This window comes from Puma concolor, chromosome B3 (genome assembly GCF_028749965.1).
Source record: "Puma concolor isolate L17-30 chromosome B3, mPumCon1.1.hap2, whole genome shotgun sequence".
NCBI classification, from domain to species: Eukaryota; Metazoa; Chordata; class Mammalia; order Carnivora; family Felidae; genus Puma; species Puma concolor.
This window is the reverse complement of record NC_141672.1, coordinates 11,550,834-11,569,451: the sequence shown is the minus strand read 5'-3', so window position 1 is coordinate 11,569,451 and position 18,618 is coordinate 11,550,834. Positions and strand designations below refer to the sequence as shown.

Genomic DNA, 18,618 nt, shown 5'->3' with positions numbered 1-18,618 from the left:
TATGTGCCTACTGTATGCAGAAGTACATGGGGGATTCAACCGTTCTTCCTAACTTTATCTCTGCCCCCACGCCCTGCCATGGCGACCTCCCCTCTCCATTGTCCTAAACGTCTCGGTGCCTCTATTCTCCAAAATGCCTACCCACTCTAGTCTCTGTGTATTGCACTGAGTCAATGAGCTCTGGTCTGGGAAGTGGGAGCGCTTGAGGACTTGGAAAATCAGTCTTTCTCTGGGACTCTGTTCCCTTGATTAAAATCCCAAGGGTCGGGTTACCAGAACGCCAAGCTTTGCACACCCTGGCTTCGCAGCCTGTGACTGGGAGCTGGAGGCAGGGACACCTGGCATCCAGCCAGCCCATCTCCATCCGCACCCACAGAAGGCATGACTAGCTGATCAGGGCATTCTAACTGCTGGGCCTGCGGGGCCCTCGGAATCTTTCCACAGGGCACCTGCCAGCCATCACCAATCAAATCCGAGTTGGCAGTTGAGATTAAACGGACTTTTCATTCCTGGCTGTGCCCTGCGTTGGGTGAAGAGACGCACCAGAAAGGCTCCCGGAGTCACAGGCAAGGTGACAGACATGTGGCACAGTAGCTGGGATCAGTGAGGGGCAGTGGTCCATGGGGATCACCCAACAGGGGCGTAAAGGCATGACTGCTGTGTTATTCCTGCCACATCAGCCCCTCTCTATGGGTGAGCCGTGCCCAGGCTGGGCTTCCCTGGGCAGCTGTGGACCCAGCCCAGAGGGGCAGAGCTGGGGGAAGGGCACAGACTCTGAGCCAGGCACTGTACTAGCTTGGTCACAGATGATCTCTCTCTTTTTTTTAATGTTTTTTTTAAATTTTTAATTTTTAACATTTATTCGTTTTTGAGACAGAGACAGAGCACGTGTGGGGGAGGAACAGAGAGAGGGGGAGACACAGAATCCGAGGCAGGTTCCAGGCTCCGGGCTGTCAGCACAGAGCCCGACGTGGGGCTCGAACTCATGAACTGTGAAATCATGACCTGAGCCAAAGTCGAACGCTTAACTGACCGAGCCACCCAGGTGCCCCAATGTTTCTTTCTTTTTTTTTTTTTTTTTTAATGTTTATTTATTTTCGAGACAGAGAGAGACAGAGCATGAACAGGGGAGGGGCAGAGAGAGAGGGAGACACAGAATCGGAAACAGGCTCCAGGCTCTGAGCTGTCAGCACAGAGCCCGACGCGGGGCTCGAACCCACGGACCGTGAGATCGTGACCTGAGCCGAAGTCGGACGCTTAACCGACCGAGCCACCCAGGCGCCCCTGTTTATTTCTTTTTAAGAGAGAGAGAGCACGAGCAGGGAAGGGGCAGAGAGATGGGGACAGAGGATCCGAAGTGGGCTCTGTGCTGACAGCAGAGAGCCCAAGGTGGGATCCAAACTCACACACTGTGAGATCATGACCTGAGCCGAAGTCGGATGCTTAACCGACTGAGCCACCCCGGCGTTCCCCAGATGATCTCTCTTAATCCTCATTGTCCACTCTGCCAGCGAGCTGCTATTAGCTCGACCTTAAAGACGGTCACACTGACACTTGTCTCTGCCGCTGCAGTCGGGCCACGGCCAGGGGCGCGGGGACTGGGGAGCAGGGCTGTGAGGCATCACGAGGTCTCCAGCTGCTCTGAGGGCACCGCCATGCTGGTGCTCAGCCTTGGCTGTGAGAGGAGGTCACCAGGGCAGGAAGCCCCCAGTCTGGCGGCCTGGCAGCCAAAGGGGTTTATTTCAACCCAATGCCTTTCTTTCCAAGAAAAGTGGAAAGGCCTGTCTGTTCTGATTACAGCTGACAGCCTGCCTCAGGCCAGTCTTTGATAGAAATACTCCCATTATATAAGGGGGTTACATAAATCATCTTGTGATGTCTGTCACACGTCCGCGAGGTGCTGGCCGTGCCGCTGTGCCTCTGAAGGGGCACTTGTGTATTTCCGGAGTTGAGATGGTCAGGCCCAAGTCGGCAGGTCGGGAGGGGTGTGCCTGGCTCTCTGGGTTAGCTAAGCCCCTAGGAGGGAGTCGGGGCCTGCGAGTTAGTTAATAGCAGGGAGCAACAGCATACAATGGTCACGACCAAGCGTCTGGACCCGGCTGCCGGCATCTCAGTCCCTGGTCTGCCATTTACTGACCAGACGACCTTGGGCAAGTTTCCATGCTAATTTGTGCCTCAGTTTCCTTATCCATTGAACAAATGGCTCACTATGTGTCATATACCTTGATCCAGTGGTGAGTGCTGTCTAGGGCCGAGCTCTGAGCAGACGTCAGGGTGCAGAACAGCCTGACCTTGGGTGAATCATCTCCCCCACCCGGCCTCTCTTCTTCACCTCTAAAATGGGAAGATGGCCCATCTCTTAGAACGGAACTTTCTACAGAGGTGTGGAAACGTAAAATTGTCTTTAAAATTTATTTTTGGCGATTGAAAATATTACATGCTAAAAACTGTACTAACAAACACACACTCAAACGAGTTGTAGCTCACAAGCCAACACACGAGACCCGTTAGCCTGGGCAGTTAACCGGTTAACGCCCCAGGGGACTAGATACTAAAGCTTCTCGGGGAATCGTTTTCATTTGATGACTATCCTGAGATAGCAAGACAGACTTTTAAAAATTTACCATTTTAGCCTCTTATCTCTTTACGTCAAGATTTCTATAGGTTCTGCAACCAGAGCAAAATATGGCCGATACTAGACTGTAATCCACAACTCCTGATTTTGAAGTTCTAGGTCATCAAAACACTCTCCTGGTGTGAATCTGTTTTCAAAATAAGTGGAAATTATCGCATTTGGGTGTGTAAAAGAAATCTGCCCTCCTAGCACGTCCCTGTCACTGTTTCATATATTGGACTCCCTCAGGAGTCTGTTTAAGGGGCTTCTTTGTGGAAACACAGTTCGAAAGTCCACTGCTCCAGGTGACCTTCCAGGGTCCCCCTCTGGCTGGGTGGTTCATGCATTGTCACCTGCCTCCTCTCACTTTTGTTTCCAATCTGCAGCTGCGTTGGCTGAATTCTAGAAGTGGGTTATGTCAGATGACGTCCAGGAATTCTGGATGGGTGGCTCCAGGTAGTTTGGGAAACCAGGGAAAGTTGGGGTGTTTGTCCCAGTGATGGGTGGACAGAAGATGGCTGTTAAGTTGTCAGAACAGAGTTGGTCTCCCCTCCAGCACGTTGCACTGGGGACAGAGGAGTGAGCAAAGGAAGCCCCCCTCCTCCGTGCCCTCTGGTCCCCGCACGCGGGTGCTGAGTGGAGTTACTAGAACCCGGAAGTCCCTGACACTGAACCATGTAAATAATCTTGAGGAGGGGTTGGCGCAGCTGGAAGGTCAGAGACCCGCATCCGTGACGGATGATGGGGAAGGCAGTCTCAAGTTCAAGTCAGCCCCGCTCACGTGCCTTGAACAGGTGCTTCAGTGGCCCCGTCTGGTGCAGAGAGATGCAATTAGGAAACAGTGCTCCCTGTTCTCCACACGCCCACAGTCCGGAAGGAACACCGAGGATGTGTTGTCAGGTGCGACCGTAGCCATCACCAGGCTCCTTCACTGAGTCCTCTCTGTGCCGAGGCCGTTCTACAGAAATGCGGAGGTGAATGAGCAGCTGTGCCCTGCTTTCACGGAGCTCACTCAGGTGGAGGTAGATGGGTGGGTGGGGCAAATAGTAAACAAACAAACAAATAGAGGCAGCAGTTTTTCCGTTCGGTGGAGTGGGCAACATATTTGATTCCTGAAACATTTAGTGAGAAACTACCCTGCGCCAGGCCCCGGTTAGGGGTCAGATTACCAAAGGCTTTCTGGGTTAGGCCAAGGAGGTTAGACTTCATTTTGGATCTATAAACATAGGGATGGGAGAGGGTGCACGGAGACTGGCCTGGCTTCAAGTTCAGTTTTGCCAGTTGTTGGCTGTGAGGCCTTGAGAAAGCAGCTCAGTCTCACATCCTTCATAGCAGTACTCCCCTCAGTGAGCTGTCGCGGGGTCAGGTGGGGTCTTCTACATGTGATCACTGATTGCAGCTCTTGGCACATATAAGGCGCTGACCAAGTATCAGTTTTCTTCCCTCCTCCTCCCTCCCTCCGCCCTCTCCCTCCTCCCCCTTCCTTCCTCCCTTCCTTCCTCCCTTCCTCCCTCCTCTCCCCTTCTTTCTTCCCTTCCTTCCTTCCTTCCTTCCTCCCTTCCTTCCTTCCTTCCCTCCATCCCTTCTTCCCTTCTTTTCTTTCTCCTCAATAAGTAGGAAGAACACACAGGAAAAACAGCCCATATAAGAGCACAATGGAATGACTTTTTAAGCTATGGACTCAGACCCCACAAGGTTCACTGGCCTCGGGGGGTTGCTACTGGCAGAGCAGTGAGGGGACGACGTCACCGGCGAGCAAAGCCCGGTGGGCTGCAGCGGGAACAGACCCCGAGCCTGCAGGAGGCCACAGAGGGAATGGGCCGGGATGGTTTGAAGCCAGCGTCCCAGTAGAGAATGATGCAGAAGGCGGTTAAGTGGGCCAGTGCTGGGTTACGGAGGGATTCGAACACTAGCCGAGCCATGTGACCTGGCCCCCAAGCAGGGGGCCCACCCCGGTGACCTCAGGGCAGCCCTGTGCAGGGCCAGTTCGGAGGAGCAAGGATGTTCCCGCCTGTACCGGTCAGGCTGGGCTCGGTTCTGCTGCAGAGACAACCCTCGGCTCTCAGCGCTTAGAGCAACGATGACTTAGCCGTCGTGCGGCCGCGGAGAGGGGCCGCTCTCCAGGGCGGGGGATGGCCAGCGGTTGGGAGACTCCAGTCCAGAGACACCTCCGTGCCAGCCCCTGCTTCCCCCCGCTGCCTCAGCAGGGGGAGGGGCACGGGGGATCCCACGCCCGATCCCCGATCCCTAAATTAAGTTCCGGCTTGTGGGCACAGGGCCCTCTCCTCCAAACCCTTCATTTGGCCTGCAGGGACCCTCCAGCCAGAGAGGGAGGCGGCTTGAAGCCAGGCCACTGTGGCCAGAGACAGCAGTCTATTGGCCAGCAGGAGGGGGTGGGACCATCCTCCTGGGTGAGTCCCCTGGGCCTGCCCTGCAACTGCTACCATGCGGGCGAGGGGACCTCAGAGAGGAGTCCTTGGCATCACAGACCGTGCTACAGAGGTGGGGTGTAGGCCGCCGGCCCGGCCGTTCAGCTGAGCGGAGGACCGGAGGAGACGCTGGAAGAGGAAGGGGGGAAAGGACAGGAAGGGGAAGAGGTGGAAGGGAAAGGAGGCCGAGCAGAGAAAGGCAGGAGGCGCGGGGCCCGCCCAGGTCGGCCGGCACGGAGGCCGCACCGATCAGCCTGCCTCCGCCCGCGGCCTCACCTTCCCTCCGGCCAGTCAGTGGGCAGGGCCAGCGGCCAGCGCAGGGCTCCCTCGCTCGCTCAGAGCGGCCCGCTTGCGGCCCCGCCGGCGTTGGCACGGTGACAGTAGCCAAGTGTGCAAACTTGTGCCATTGTCCCCAGGCCAGGGGGAGCCATGGAGACTGGCTAATATGACACAGGAAAATGTTTGCTGATGGCAATTCTATGGGCTTTGTCCACCTCTTTCTCCATCATGACGACTCGATTTAAGTCCCTAACTGTTTGACTACAAATGCAAGGGGACCGTGCAACGCCAGCCTTTTGTCCGGCCGCGCTGAATGGGCAATTCAGGCTTTGTGCAGCTCAATTGAGGAAGCAAACATAAAGACAAGATTCCTGAGAGCTCCGGCTCCCTTCCCATGGATATCCCAGCACCTCGTTAGGGAGTCCTTCCCCGGCTACCTTTCCCGACATCAGCGAGCCGCCTGCCCTCACAGGCTGGCCAGTGGCCGGTGCCTCCGGGAGGGGGCTGGGAAGAGGGAGACAGAGACAGACAGAGACAGAGAGGGAGAGAGGAACGGGGCGGGAGGGGGAGAGGGAGAGACACTCAACACTCAAGGACAGAGGGGAAAGAGCCCGCCCCGGCTTACCCCGTCCGATTGTCTGTCTGCACTGGGGCATGGCAGCTGTAGGCCTGGAGTCTTTGGGGGAGGTATGCAAGCCCATCTCTTCTGGGCCCAGCCCCTCCTCAATCCTGGACTTTTTAAACACACGCACGCACACACACATGCACACACACACACACACACACACGCACACACACACGCACTGCCCCCTCGAGAAACCAGGGAACCGAGGTCAAGGGGAGGAGGGGCTGAAGGGTAGAAATTTACCGGGAAATGATTGCATTTGGGAGCTGTCTTTTTTGTGATGGTCCCCATGGTGACAATTTGTGACGGCAAAGAATGTGGGAACGGGGCGCTGCCGCCTGATTGGGATGCTTTGTATCTGGAGAGGCGCTCCTGATTGGCCTGAGGGGCCCCCCAGCGCCGGGGACTCGTCCTCCATCCAGCCCACTCGAGGGCTGCACGACTGCTTCCAGCCGGACGCACGGAGCTCGCCGGCCACGCCGGGCCTGGCCCAGGTCTGCCGCGGGGAACCTGCCAGGCCACGTCGGCGGGGGGCCCGGGGCCGGCCCGCACCCTCGGTCAGTGTGGAGGCTCAGGCGGCTCCCGCCGGCTGGGTGGGGGCGTGGGGCAGGCTGGGGCCTGGGGGAGGGGCGACGGGCCTCGGGTGGTGGCCCAGGAGGCATGAAATTGCTGCAGATGCTTCTGCGGGGGAGCCCCGCTGCCCACAGTCTGAGATCAGCCCGCCAGGCAGGCCCAGGCTTGAGTGCCAGACGGGGGTCCTGCCTGTCCTGCGTGAGCGCCGGGGGTGGAGCGTGGGCGCCGAAGAGGGGGGGCTGAAGCTAGCAGGCCTGGGGGCGGGGGTGGGAGGGGGAGGGCATCACCACTGGGGAGAGAAGGGGCTTGGCCTTGCTCTAAAGTGGAGCGGTGGCCTCGGCTCAGAAAATAAAAACCTCGCTGGCAAGTTGCGCACGTTGGCAGCGTGGTGTGTGGGAGACACGGTGCGCTGGGCACGCGGAGACTTGCGCTCCGGCCCCAGCGATGCCACTTGTGGCTGGGCCGCCCTGGGCAAGCCGCCCAGCCTCTCTGAGCCTCGGCTGCAGGGGAGGGCCAGACTTGGGAGGACTGAGTGGGCCCGCGTGTTCCCTCCCAGATGCTGAGGAAACGCGTGCTCAGCGGCCTGAATGGGCAGCCCGGTGCCCAGGACTGTGTTTCAGGCTAAGGGGCGCTGGCCCTGCGGCCTCGGGGGAGAGGGGGGGCGGCGGCTGGGTGCTGGTGCCCGGAGAGACTCCCAATGGCCTGTGTGTCCCCCCAGGTCAGCTCTGTGCCCTCCCCTGGAGCTGCCAGCCACGAGCAGAACCCACCCGCTTCATGGAAAGCCCCATGCAGTGGCCTCCTGGTGATGGCAAACGACAGTGACGTAAAGATGCTGCTGAACTTTGTGAACCTGGCGTCCAGTGACATCAAGGCGGCCCTGGACAAGTCTGCACCCTGCCGCCGCTCAGTGGACCACCGCAAGTACCTGCAGAAGCAGCTCAAACGCTTCTCCCAGAAGTATTCCCGGCTTCCTCGGGGCCTCCCCGGCAGAGGGGCGGAGCCTCACCTGAAAAGGGGACCCGAGGACCGGCCAGGGAGGCTGCCCCTCGATTCTGGCCATGATTCCAGTCCCGTCGGGGGTGGGGGCTGCAAGGAGAAGGCTCTGGGGAACCCGTACAGGGAGGAATGTCTCTCTAAGGAGCAGACCTTACAGGGGCAGAACCCAGAAGCTGCCAGGCCTGGCCAGGTGCCCATGAGGAAAAGACAGCTGCCCGCTTCCTTCTGGGAAGAGCCTCGGGCCACCCACAGCTACCCGCTGGGGCTGGAGGGGGGGCCGGGCCCCAGGGAGGGACCTCCCTATGAGGGTAAGAAACATTGCAAAGGTTTGGAGCCCTTGGATCCTGAGACGGCCCCAGTGCCGGCATCCCCAAGGGCACCGGCTGAAAAGGAGCCACTCAAGATGTCTGGGGTCTCCCTGGTGGGCCGTGTCAATGCCTGGAGCTGCTGCCCCTTCCAGTACCATGGACAGCCGGTCTACCCAGGTCCTCCAGGGGCCTTGCCCCAGAGCCCGGTCCCCGGCCTGAGCCTATGGAGGAAAAGCCCGGCTTCCCCCGGGGAGCTGGCCCACTTCTGCAAGGATGTGGATGGGCCGGGGCAGAAAGTGTACAGACCCGTGGTCCTGAAGCCTATCCCCACCAAGCCGGCTGTACCGCCACCCATCTTCAATGTCTTTGGCTACCTCTAGCCGGGCTGGGAGGCCCTCGGCTCCGACCTCTGGCCTGTAGGGGTGTTGGGGGCCCAGGGAGCTCTCCGCGCGAGGAGCGAGCTGGGCAGTGGTGTGGCCTCTTGGGAACCTTCCCTTTGTGTGTGTGGATGGGAGGGGAGGATAGGATTGGGGCAGTGGCTTCTCCGGCAGCCGCCAAGTCAGCCCTTGCCTTGGGAGCTGTGGGGCCGGGCTCCGCCGGCCCCTCTCCAACCAGACCAGAGCCCGACAGAGCATCCCACTGTCCTCGTGCCAGTCTTTGCCCCGGCCCGCCAGCCACTCCAGAAGCCAGAGTTACACGTCTGTTCACCTGCCACCCACTATGTAAGCCAATCTCAGTTCTGTTCTTTTCGAGGTGTTTTTTTTTTTTTTTTTTTTTTTTTTTGTAAATAAGAAGGTTAAAAGAATAAAGACATTTCTTTTGCAGTTTCCACATCTTGATGTCATGAGGTTGAATGGTCCCCAGGTTAAGAAATGCTGGCTGGGCCCGGGGAGAGGGCAGCTTAGGGAAGGCGGCTGGCTGTGGGGGTGGCCGGGAATGACCCAAAGACCTCCACGGTGTCTGAGAATGGACACTGCGGGCCAGCAGCTCCACTCAAAGGAAGGAGGGTGGAGAGGAGTCACCGGGCTTGCCAGGTCCAAAACAGAGGGTGAGGGAGGCCCGTATCTCCAGATGGTCCACAGTGCTCTAGAGAATAAGGAGGCCGGTACCAGAGGAGATGGAGCTGGAGTCCTGGCTCTGCAATGGGATGTGGTGCTGGACCTTTCCTCCGGGGGCCTCCTTACCCCACCTGCAGCGTGAGGGGTGGATGAGAGTGGTCCCCCTCTGCTATGCCTTCCACTCTGATTACGGCCTCAGAGCAGAGGCTGGGCCAAGGCAATCATGCCCGACCCTGGCCAGAGAGAAAATCAGGACACACTGGAGCTTGGCCCCCTGTGGACAAGCCAAAAAAAAAAAAAAAAAATCTCTGGCTAAGTCAGATTCCTGGGTAGCCTGCTGATGGCCCCCTTCCTGGGCCTGGCACATACCAGGTGCCCTGTCTGTGACAAGGCACAGAGCAGGGTGCTGGTGGCAGGGAGTGGCCCTGGGTCTTGCCCTGATGCTGCCTAAAGGGCAAAGCCATTGGAGAGGCATGGCGCCTCCATACCGGCCCAGGGTCTGCTCTGCTGCGTGAACCTGCTCCGTGGCTGAGAGCACACAGACCTCATCAAAGCACAGCTCTCACCACTGGGACAGGTGCAGGGCCAGCCCTGGCTGGGGACTGCAGTCCCCTAATTAGCAGCATGATGCTGGAAAGTTCATTTCCCTCTGTGCCTTGGTTTCCCCACTCTATAAAGCCAGGGACTAGGTCAGTGATAGCAAACTGAGGTACCTGCCATTTCTGCACCCAAGGCAAGTGTCCTCAACTAGTCACAGTCACTCTCCCTCGGGGGCCGGATACAACCTCGGAATCCTTTCTAACACAAGGCTCCAGGATTAGCGATTGTGAAGGGCCCTTCCTACTCTGCCTGGTTTTGCTCTAGGATTCCCCTGGAGTGGAGCATCTCTATGGGAGGGCGGCCTGCTCCCTGGGAAGCCAGTGGGTTTCTGGTAGTTTGTCTGATGGTCTGGGAGGACTTGAGAGCCACGGAAGCCATGTGATGCCAGCAGACTTGTTCTGAGTCGTTATCTAACACACAGGGTAGGGCATCAGGACGCTCGCCGCAGGCCGCTCCGGTCTGCTCTGCCCCTCCACACAGTACAGCAAGGTGTTAGAAGCTCTGATCCACCTACCGGCTCTGTGACCTCGGGCAAGTTACTTAACCTCTCTGGGCCAAAACTTCCTTATCAGAAAAATATGACCGAAAATAGATTGTCATAGGGATGATGGGAGCACCTGGTACTCTTGAGTGTCACAGACCTGACAGAAAGCCGCACCCGCCAAAAGTCGCCTCCCCTAGTCATCTGGGCCATCCAACTGTCCTCCCCCCCCCCCCCCGGGGGAGGAACAGAGCCCAGGGAGGCGTGTTTTCTCAGAAAGCTGCCCCAGCCCCTCTTGGGCTCCTTTCCCCAGGGGACACCCTAGTGATGCATGAATACAAACGCAGGGAGGCTTGTCTGGAAGCAGAAACCTTTACTAAGAAGCAGCTGGACAGAAGCACACGGCGCCGTGACTCCCCAGGCAGAAGCAAGTTGGGGGCAAACACATGTAGGACAGCTGTGGTTAAAAACATACAGCCGCAGCAGAGGATTCCCTGAACAAAAAAGTAAGTCGTGCTGGTTCCAAGTGAAACCCAGGAACTCACCTCCTAGCCTCACATCTCCAGCACTAACGTCCCATGTGCTGTGCGCACAAACCGGAACCACTTGCAGGATTTTTAGTGTTTGGTGATGCTGTTGAGACATCTCCGCGGCCCAAGTATGGGGGTGGGGGAGGAGGGCTCTGCAGAGGGTTGTGGCTCCAAAGTCGTTCTCTGGAGCAGCGGTGGTCAGGAAATGGAACAACCAAGCAAAACCTGAGCACCAGCCAATCACAACCGACCCTTGGGAACAGGCCCCAGCCCAGGCCTTAATCCTTAAGCTTCTGGGTTGGGGTGGTGGGGGGTGTGGGGGGGAATAGGGGCCGGGATCTGAGAAGGCCAAGGCTGGGGAGAGACACCTGGGGAGGAGGGGCCCTGACCAGTGCCTGTGACCAACCGGTACTGACGAGCACTCATATTCTAAGAACCCAGTGCGTCCCAGCATCCCAAGAAGGTGTCACAACCATGCCCACCTGAAAATGGGCTGGGGGCTCCCGAAAATGCCTGGCTTCCCCCACAGAGCCACGTGAGGATCCCGGGGGGCAGCAGAGGGGACAAGGCTTCGTGCCTCCAATTCGGTGCCTTTGCAGGGGTTGACAGTGGCCACCCCTCCAGCACCTTCACTCGCGGTGGCCCGTATTCAGATTTCTTTTCCTTCCTGGTATCTCAAGTTTTGTGGCAAACGGGTGAGCCGGATGCGAGGACAAGCTGCCAGGAAACATGGGTGGGCGAGGCAATCCCAGGTGTCAGGAGGCTTGTAGACACGGAGCCCTGTTTGCGATGCTTCTCCCGTTTCCACGGTGATTGAAGCAGGACAGAAAAACCAACCCCAGGCCGCTCAGCTCACAGAGCAGGAAGCTGCCCCCTCTCCTCCAGCTGCCGGCTCTCCTGTGGCTTTCAGAAGCCCAAAGGTGTCGTGCACCCTGTCCCAGCACCTGCCCCACCCCTACACGCGCCAAGAGCAGCGCCGAAGACCCCAGGCCCTGTGGGAAGGAGGGGGTCGGGCGAGAGGGAACTCGCGGGGCAAGGTGTCATCTGTGCAACATTTATTGTACTTGACAAGTGGGTCCCCCACCCACCCCCGCCGGATCACACCTCCAGGAAAAAAGCTCAGGAGTCAAGTGGAGAGTTTTACAGACAAAGTGGGAGGGGACCGGGACAGCCCGGTGGCAGGTTGTCTCCGAAAGGCAGACTCATCCCTGAAAGCGTCGGGGGTGGGGCTGCGGCTGCCCTGCAGGCTCCCACCTGCCGCCCCCCCACAACTTCTGCCCTTGGGGCCTCTGCCATTCCCAACGGCAGAGAAAGTGGGCTCCACTCATCAGGTTGAAAACAAACACGGGTTTTTCTCCCACTTGACACGTTGCGTTCTCTGGTCCAGGCAAAGCTCTGGCCTAGAGACCTGGTGAGGTCACGGCAGCTGCCCCAGCTGCCACGGAGGCCAACCCACGGCCTCGTTCTGTCATCAGGCCCCCTGGGATTTGGGGACACGGCTGTCCTGAGGCTTAGTGACAGTCCGAGGAGCGACTCCTCCACGCGGCCTTGGTTACTGGGTATTCTCGTGTTTCAGGTACCGAATCAGCCTGCCCGGGAGGGGCAACGCATCCAGGAGTTTTATGCGGTGCTTTCCAACCACCTTCCTCACTTGCAGCCGGCACAGGTGAGCCAGGGGCCTCGGGAGTTCTGGGAAAGGGGAGAAAGAGAAGTGCCAGCGTGTCGTTTGCAAGCAGCAGAGTTTGCCTGTGACTGCTGGCAGGTAGGAGACACCCAATCGATACGACTGGATAAGAGGGGGGCGCCTGGACCCCACCACGCTCCGAAACCCCGGCCCCTGTCAGCTGAAAAGATCTGGCGAGGCAGCTCCCGCCTCGTCGCCCCTCATCGATCCGCACGGCCCAAGGCGGCAGCTAGGGCAGGTACAAACCCATTTCACAGGTGAGGACGTAGTGGGGGGCACACCTGGAGCCGGAGCTGCCAGCCCCCTCGTCTTGTCCTCCTTCCTGTATATACACAGCCCGGACCCCCCAACACAGTCTTAGCGAAGGGGTCGGGGAGTTCGACCTCTTAAGTGCCCCCATGCATGGAATTAAGCTCTGAGTTCTGGTGGTGCAGACAGGCCAGCGTGGGGGCAGGGATGGGGCATCTCCCCACACGTCCCCAAATCCCACTTGGCTGCCGCCTCCTGGGAGGCCTCCCGGGATATCTCACACAGCGGAGTTTTCTCAGCTGAGGGGGAGGGGTGAGGTAGGAACAGGGGTTGATGTGTCTGGTGATGGGGCAATTTATTTCAGTCCTGGGCACAGGGTCTGGCACAGGCGAGGGGTTTGTTGAATCAAAGAATGCCATCCATTCACTCAACAAACACATGCTGACCCTTTGGCTGCCTGGCCCCGTGTTCCCGCCAGGGATGCAGAGGAACCAACCCAGGACCGTGGGGAAGGCTTCCACACCAGATGGTGCCATCTGAGCAGGGTCTTGGCGGGTGGGCAGGTATTTGCCAGGCGAAGAAGGGAGGTAGGGACATTCCAAGCAGGGGAAACAGCAACGCCAAGCCGAGGAGGCCGTGGCCATCCCGGGAAGATCGGGATGCAGAGGGAATGTGGAAACAACGGCAGAGGGGCCAGGTGGCTCAAATGCCATCCAGATGCATTTCTGGCTGCTTGGTCTCGCTTAGGACAGGGCCTCCCCTCCAGGAAGCTCAGTCCCTTTCTCGGCTGAGTGAAGACTGAGTTTGTGAGGAGGAGGGCAAAAGGCCACTGGCGAGCAGAGGACAGGGCCGCTGGCCTGGCTGGCTTCGGAGACTCTGGGGTACCTGCCGCCTCTTAGAGCCTCTGTCCACCCTCCATCCGGTAAAATAACGTCAACATCACAGCATTAAACGGAAAAGCACGTGGAGAGTGTTCTGTAGATGGAGGGTGGGCTTTAAAGTTACCACAACAGGTGTTGGTTAAGAACTATTTGTACTACCTGCTAATAAATGTTTATAGCACACCGAAGGGTTCTGCCCATTTGTCCCTGGGACTAGGTCTCGAGAGCGATTACCCCTCTCTAGGGAGGGCAGAAGGGGACTGGGAGGGGTGGGGCCAACATCTAAGCAGGGACTGCTCCGCGGTCCTCTAGTGGCCGAGGATCACCGTGATAGCAGCCAATGATTCACGAACTCGGTGAATGTTTAGAGAGCCGCTAGAGCTGTGCCCTGGGTGAGTGGGCAAGTCACCACCACCCTCCGCTGTCGCTGCCCCAGTAACTCGATCAAGGGTCCAATGCAAGTGCTTCCCAGGCATTCGTGCAAATGAAAAATCCTACAGTGCGTTTGGGCTCATCGGGGCACGGGGATCAAGGAGGAAGGTGGCAAGGGACAGGTGGGGCACTGCGGGGTGGGGCACCTGGACAGTCAGTGGACAGGCCACAGTGTTGCTCCCGGTGCGGTCTGTGGACCAGACCTGGGAGCACGCTGAAATGCAGCCCTGCCCCACACCTGCTGAGTCAGAATCTGCATTTTTAACAAAATGCCCAGGTGCTTTGTATGCACTTTACCGTTTGAAATGCCCGAGACCACTATTCCCTCCTCTACCCCGCCACACTACCTCAGTGGCCCACAAACATGGGCAACTTACTCTGAAAGTCCCGGTACCCCTCGGTGAGCTGGAGCCATTGAAAACGTGCTCGATTTGGCAAAGAGACCCCGGGGTTGGTCAAACTTAGGTTTGAATCCCAGATGCCACCAACTAGCGGGCAGACCCTGGCTCAGATGACGACATCATCTCTCTGAGGGCCAGTCTTCTAGTCACAGAACAGTCCTGGAGACCCTCTATGTGACACGCGGCACAGAGCTTGCCACATAGTAGGTGCTCGTTAAACGTCAGTAACAGTCACGTGCCCCGAGTCCTGGGCCTGAATCGGGCAGGGTGCCCCGCCAGCAGCAGCAGCAACGGCCCCTACCTGCCTTCTCCTTGATGACAGCCCAGTCCTCGAAGCTGTCGATGTGCTCCTTCAGCCGCGAGCAGAGATGCACATTGCCTACGTAGTCCAGGAGGACGTCGATGACGGGCCCCGCCCAGCGGCTCATCTCCGGGGCAGACAGGATCTCGCAGAACTGGAAGACATCACACACTGTGGCCGGGGCACCCGGTACCAAAGGCAGCGCCTCTGTGAGCACATCGGTCGGGGGACCCGAGGCCGGGGAGAGCAGGGGTGTATGCGAGGACGGACACTGGGCACGCCCATGGCAGGATCCAGTTCTACCGGCCCTCGCCCCTCTCCTCAACACAGCCTCTGCTGCCACAAGCGGAAGGCGGGCAGCTGGGACATCACCTCTCTAAGCCTCAACTTCCTTGTCTGGAAAATGGGACTATGACAACTGGAGGGTTATTTTTTACGAGAATTAAGGTAATGTGAACATCACCTTCTTTGCACGCAGCAAGTGGCCCTGCAATGATTCCCATTAACCACTACATTGATCTCCAAGAGAAGGGTGTTTCTCACCTCCTTTTCATCTCAAGTTCGGACTTTTTAAGTCACCACCACGGCCACGTCCTGCCTCTGGGTCCCTCTTTGCACCTCGTCTGCTCTTAGCCAATCTGCTCTCACCTCCATCCCCATCGGGGTCATTCAACATCATATTCCGGGCGCAGGTTTGCTGTGGGTGATGAACCCCTCAGTCTCCCACATTCCCCTGCTCCGCTGTTGTTTCCTTAAATCCCCCCAGACCGGGGAGCAAACAAAGGACGCAACCCGTGCACGGGAGCCACTGAGCTCTGCTGCCTCTGAAGCACGCCGGCCACGGGGTTCCACGGCCTGCGGGGTGTGCGGACCGCGATGCCCCCCCCCCCCCCCCCCCGCCCGGGCTCCGAAGGGCATCCGCCATCAGGCCACCCTGGCGCGTGCTGGGCCTGGGAAGCGCGCCCCTGCCTACCTGCACCACGCCGGGCGCCTTATCCGTGGCGGGCGCGTCGCTGAAGCGGCTGGAGGGCTGCGGGACGGGCGGGTGCGGGCCGTTGCCGTACAGGCACGAGAAGCAGGGTTCGCCGTCGCAGCCGAGGTCCATGAGGAACTTGAGCAGTGACAGGTACTTCATGGCGAACATGATGGTGGCGGGGAAGGCGGTGGGGTGCGTGGCGATGTAGGCGTCGATGTTGGCGCCGTGGTCCAGCAGCAGCTGCATGGTGCGCAGGCAGCCGTGGCGGATGGCCACGAGCAGGGGGCTGATGACGTCGCGGTTGGGGTCGGCGCCGGCGAGCAGCAGCAGCTCGGTGGCGTACACGTTGTTGTTGACCACGGCGAAGTAGAGCGCGGAGCTGCGGCGGTCCTCGTAGAGGCGCGCGCGCTCGGGCGCCAGCGGCGCGTTCACGTCGAAGCGCGCGCCCAGCAGCGCCTCGAGCACCGCGTCGTGGTTGCGCTCGGCCGCCAGGTGCAGCGGGCTGATGCCGCTGCGGCGCACGCGCGTGCGGCTGGTCACCGGCAGCAGCATCTGCACGATCCTGCGGGTGGGGCGGGCAAGCCGGGGTCACGGGGCGGCCCGGCCGGCAGGGGGCGTCGAGGGTCCAGGCCGGGCCGCTGGGGACTACCGTGTGAGGAGGCAGTGGCCCACCAGCGGGGGGCGCCGGGGAGCCAGCCGGTCCCACATTGACCGCTTTGGGAAGGACGGGTCTGCGGCTATCCCCGCTTTGCAGATCAGGGAAACTGAGGCTCCGAGAGCTTCGACCATCTTCCCGAAGTCACAGAACCAGGAAGGGGTGGAGCTAGGCTTCACTCTCAGAACCCATGGCCTCCGAAGTCCTACCTCTGAAAGATCTCAGCCCGACTGGCCTGTGGTTTCAAGAATTTCCTGCTGACTTATTTCAGGTTAAAGAGTGTTCCCCATTCCCAACTCATTCCCTGAAGGAATGGACCGGAAGGCCCACAGACCTGATGCAGGAGGCAGTGGAGCCCGTAGTGAAATTTGGAGCTAGAAGTTTGGCACCTGCCCTGCCTGGGTGGGGCGGGGGAATAGGGGGACAGTGACAGTCCTATCCCAGAGCTCACAGCGTCCCAGGAGACAACTAAAGGATTTACAAACACAGTTTGGTTTAATCTTTTCCACAACCCATAAAGTCCGTCTCATCATTCCCATTGTGCTGATGAGAAAGCTGGAGGCTCAGACAGGTTGACGGACTTGTCCAGGCCGTGTATCGGGAAAGGCAAACCAAGAAATGTACCCCCTTCCTGCCCCAGGGCTGTGCCGTCCTGCATCTCTGTGGAGCCGCCAGGTCCTGGGGGACAGCAGCGGATGAATGTATTTGGCGTGGACCGCTCCTGCGCTCGGCCCCGGTCAGCCCTTGGTGACTCACAAAGTCCCTTCCCCTCTCCTGTGAGTCTCAACACCTCTTTCCCTGAAGCCTAACTCGAGTCTCTCCCAGGCTGTCTGCCTTGCCTGTGGCCTGGAGAGGGTTGGTCAGGTACTGCTGAGGCTGGAGATTCCTGTGATCCCTGGCTTTGCTCTCTCCTGAATCAGACACTGCTCTTAACATTTCATCTGCATTCATCTATTATAACTTCCCAGTAGCCCTGTGAGCTAGTACGTGTGCTATCTTAGTTTACAGATGAGGAAACAGAAGCCCAGAGAGGGTATGTGACTTGCACAAGAACACACAGCCAGTCAGTGACGGAGCCAGGGTTTGAACCTAGGCAGTCTGATTCCCCAGGCCACACTCTCGACCCCTGCCGTACGTCTTGTGTCGCACGCAGGGTGACAGCTGATAGGTCACAGAGTTTGGCGTCACCGCGCATTAACTTGCCTGCCCCAGTTTACCTTCACTGCAGCCCTGTGGGATAGCCTGAGGTCTGTGACCTTCCTTTTGACAGATGTGATTCAGAGAGAGGAGGCAACTCATCAAAGGTAGTAAACCAATTCTGGGGGCTCTTGACCCCTTGTATTACTCTCTTCCCCTAGACCACTGCCACCTGCAAGAATGAGCTTCCACCACTGACCCCAATCCATCCAACCCTTGCTGACAGGTGACTTCCCAGCCCCATGTGGCCACCAAGGAGGTGGCCGTGGTGAGGCAAGCAGGTGCCACCAGGCCTGTTCCCATGCCTCTCAGCCTCCTGGCATGCTGGCTTTGCGGCTTCCTGGAAATCTCATGCCAGTGATCTCCTGCTAAGATCTCAGCGGAAAGTATTATTATTGTTAGTGACGCCGTGTTTGCCTAAAATCTGCCCCTAAAACCTCAAAAGGAAATTCACACACCCAGGGGGGCTAATTGCCTCCTAATTTCTATTTGTGCAGGCGCAGGAGGCCTGACCTCACTCTGTAGAGGTGCTGGTCAAAGGCAGGGCTGGGGCCTCGCCCTGGACCACAGCCATCGCCAACAAATGCTCCCTAACAGCCGTGGCATGCCCAAGCCCGGGAAAGAACAGCGAGAAGAGACTGCCCTGGGGCCGCTGGCCAGATGGGGCTGGCATCCCCGGCAGGTCACAGCTGGCCTCCAGCAATGCCCTGCCCAACCAGGGGAAAGCGGCAGGAATGTGGGGACATGACTAGCGTCGCCTACAGTCCCAGAAACGTCATCCTAATAACACGATAAAGTCATCTTAATGTACGCTTCCGTAGGACTTCACAGAGTAACTAATATGCCCTGCAGGACGGGGTCTGGAGATCAGCCTGTCCAGCCCTCCCATTTTATAGGGGGTGAAACTGAGGCCCCGGGCATGGGGTGAGGAAGAGGGTGAGATTGGATTGGAGGCGGATGACAAAGCCAGGGCAGAATGTAGGTGTCCAGAATTCCCAAGGCCAGGCCTTTCCGTGATGCCTCACTCCCCCAGCCCCAGGGAGTGGCCGCCTTGGTGGCCCTGCCACAAATCATCACTCCTTTTCCCCAGCCCGTGTTGTGGGACAGAGGGCTGGAGGATGAGGTGGTGACCCCACTGATCTGAGTCTCTCTACTTCTCACACAGGCAGGTCCTGGGGCCACAGGGCTCAAAGTGTACCTCATGAAGAGGAACAAAGCTGACCACCGCCCACTAGAACCTTTGGTGTCTGGGAGGCCAGGTTCCCTGTGCCCCCCCCCCCCCCCCTTCTCCCTTCCCTGGGGCTAGAGCCACACCCACCAGCTTAAGCCCTGAGACCAGACCAGACCCA

The 18,618-nt window shown here is 58.8% G+C and overlaps 2 protein-coding genes across 8 annotated transcripts in view; one reads left to right on the top strand and one right to left on the bottom strand.

The window, feature by feature from the left end:
• Nucleotides 1-478: 478 nt before the first annotated feature.
• FAM181A (family with sequence similarity 181 member A) lies at nt 479-8,594 on the top strand. Of its 6 annotated transcripts, none has more exons than XM_086708911.1 (3): nt 479-571; nt 3,409-3,588; nt 7,239-8,594. In XM_086708911.1, the coding sequence occupies exon 3, from the start codon at nt 7,326-7,328 to the stop codon at nt 8,202-8,204; it is 879 nt and encodes a 292-aa protein (XP_086565037.1). In that variant the 5' UTR covers nt 479-571; nt 3,409-3,588; nt 7,239-7,325; the 3' UTR covers nt 8,205-8,594. The 6 variants fall into 6 exon arrangements, with proteins under 6 accessions (XP_086565037.1, XP_086565039.1, XP_086565038.1 ...); XM_086708912.1 differs by lacking the exon at nt 479-571 and adding an exon at nt 2,166-2,797; XM_086708913.1 differs by lacking the exon at nt 3,409-3,588 and having other exon boundaries at nt 490-571.
• A 2,939-nt stretch (nt 8,595-11,533) lies between these two features.
• The window catches only part of ASB2 (ankyrin repeat and SOCS box containing 2), a 28,501-nt gene continuing 21,416 nt past the window's right edge, over nt 11,534-18,618 (bottom strand). For both annotated transcript variants that reach the window (XM_086708905.1, XM_086708906.1), the window contains exons 7-9: nt 15,415-15,979; nt 14,442-14,595; nt 11,534-12,182 (exon numbers count right to left, since the gene is read on the bottom strand). In XM_086708905.1, the coding sequence (XP_086565031.1) occupies nt 12,046-12,182; nt 14,442-14,595; nt 15,415-15,979 (856 nt within the window). In that variant the 3' untranslated portion in view covers nt 11,534-12,045. The remainder of the gene's footprint in view (nt 12,183-14,441; nt 14,596-15,414; nt 15,980-18,618) is intronic.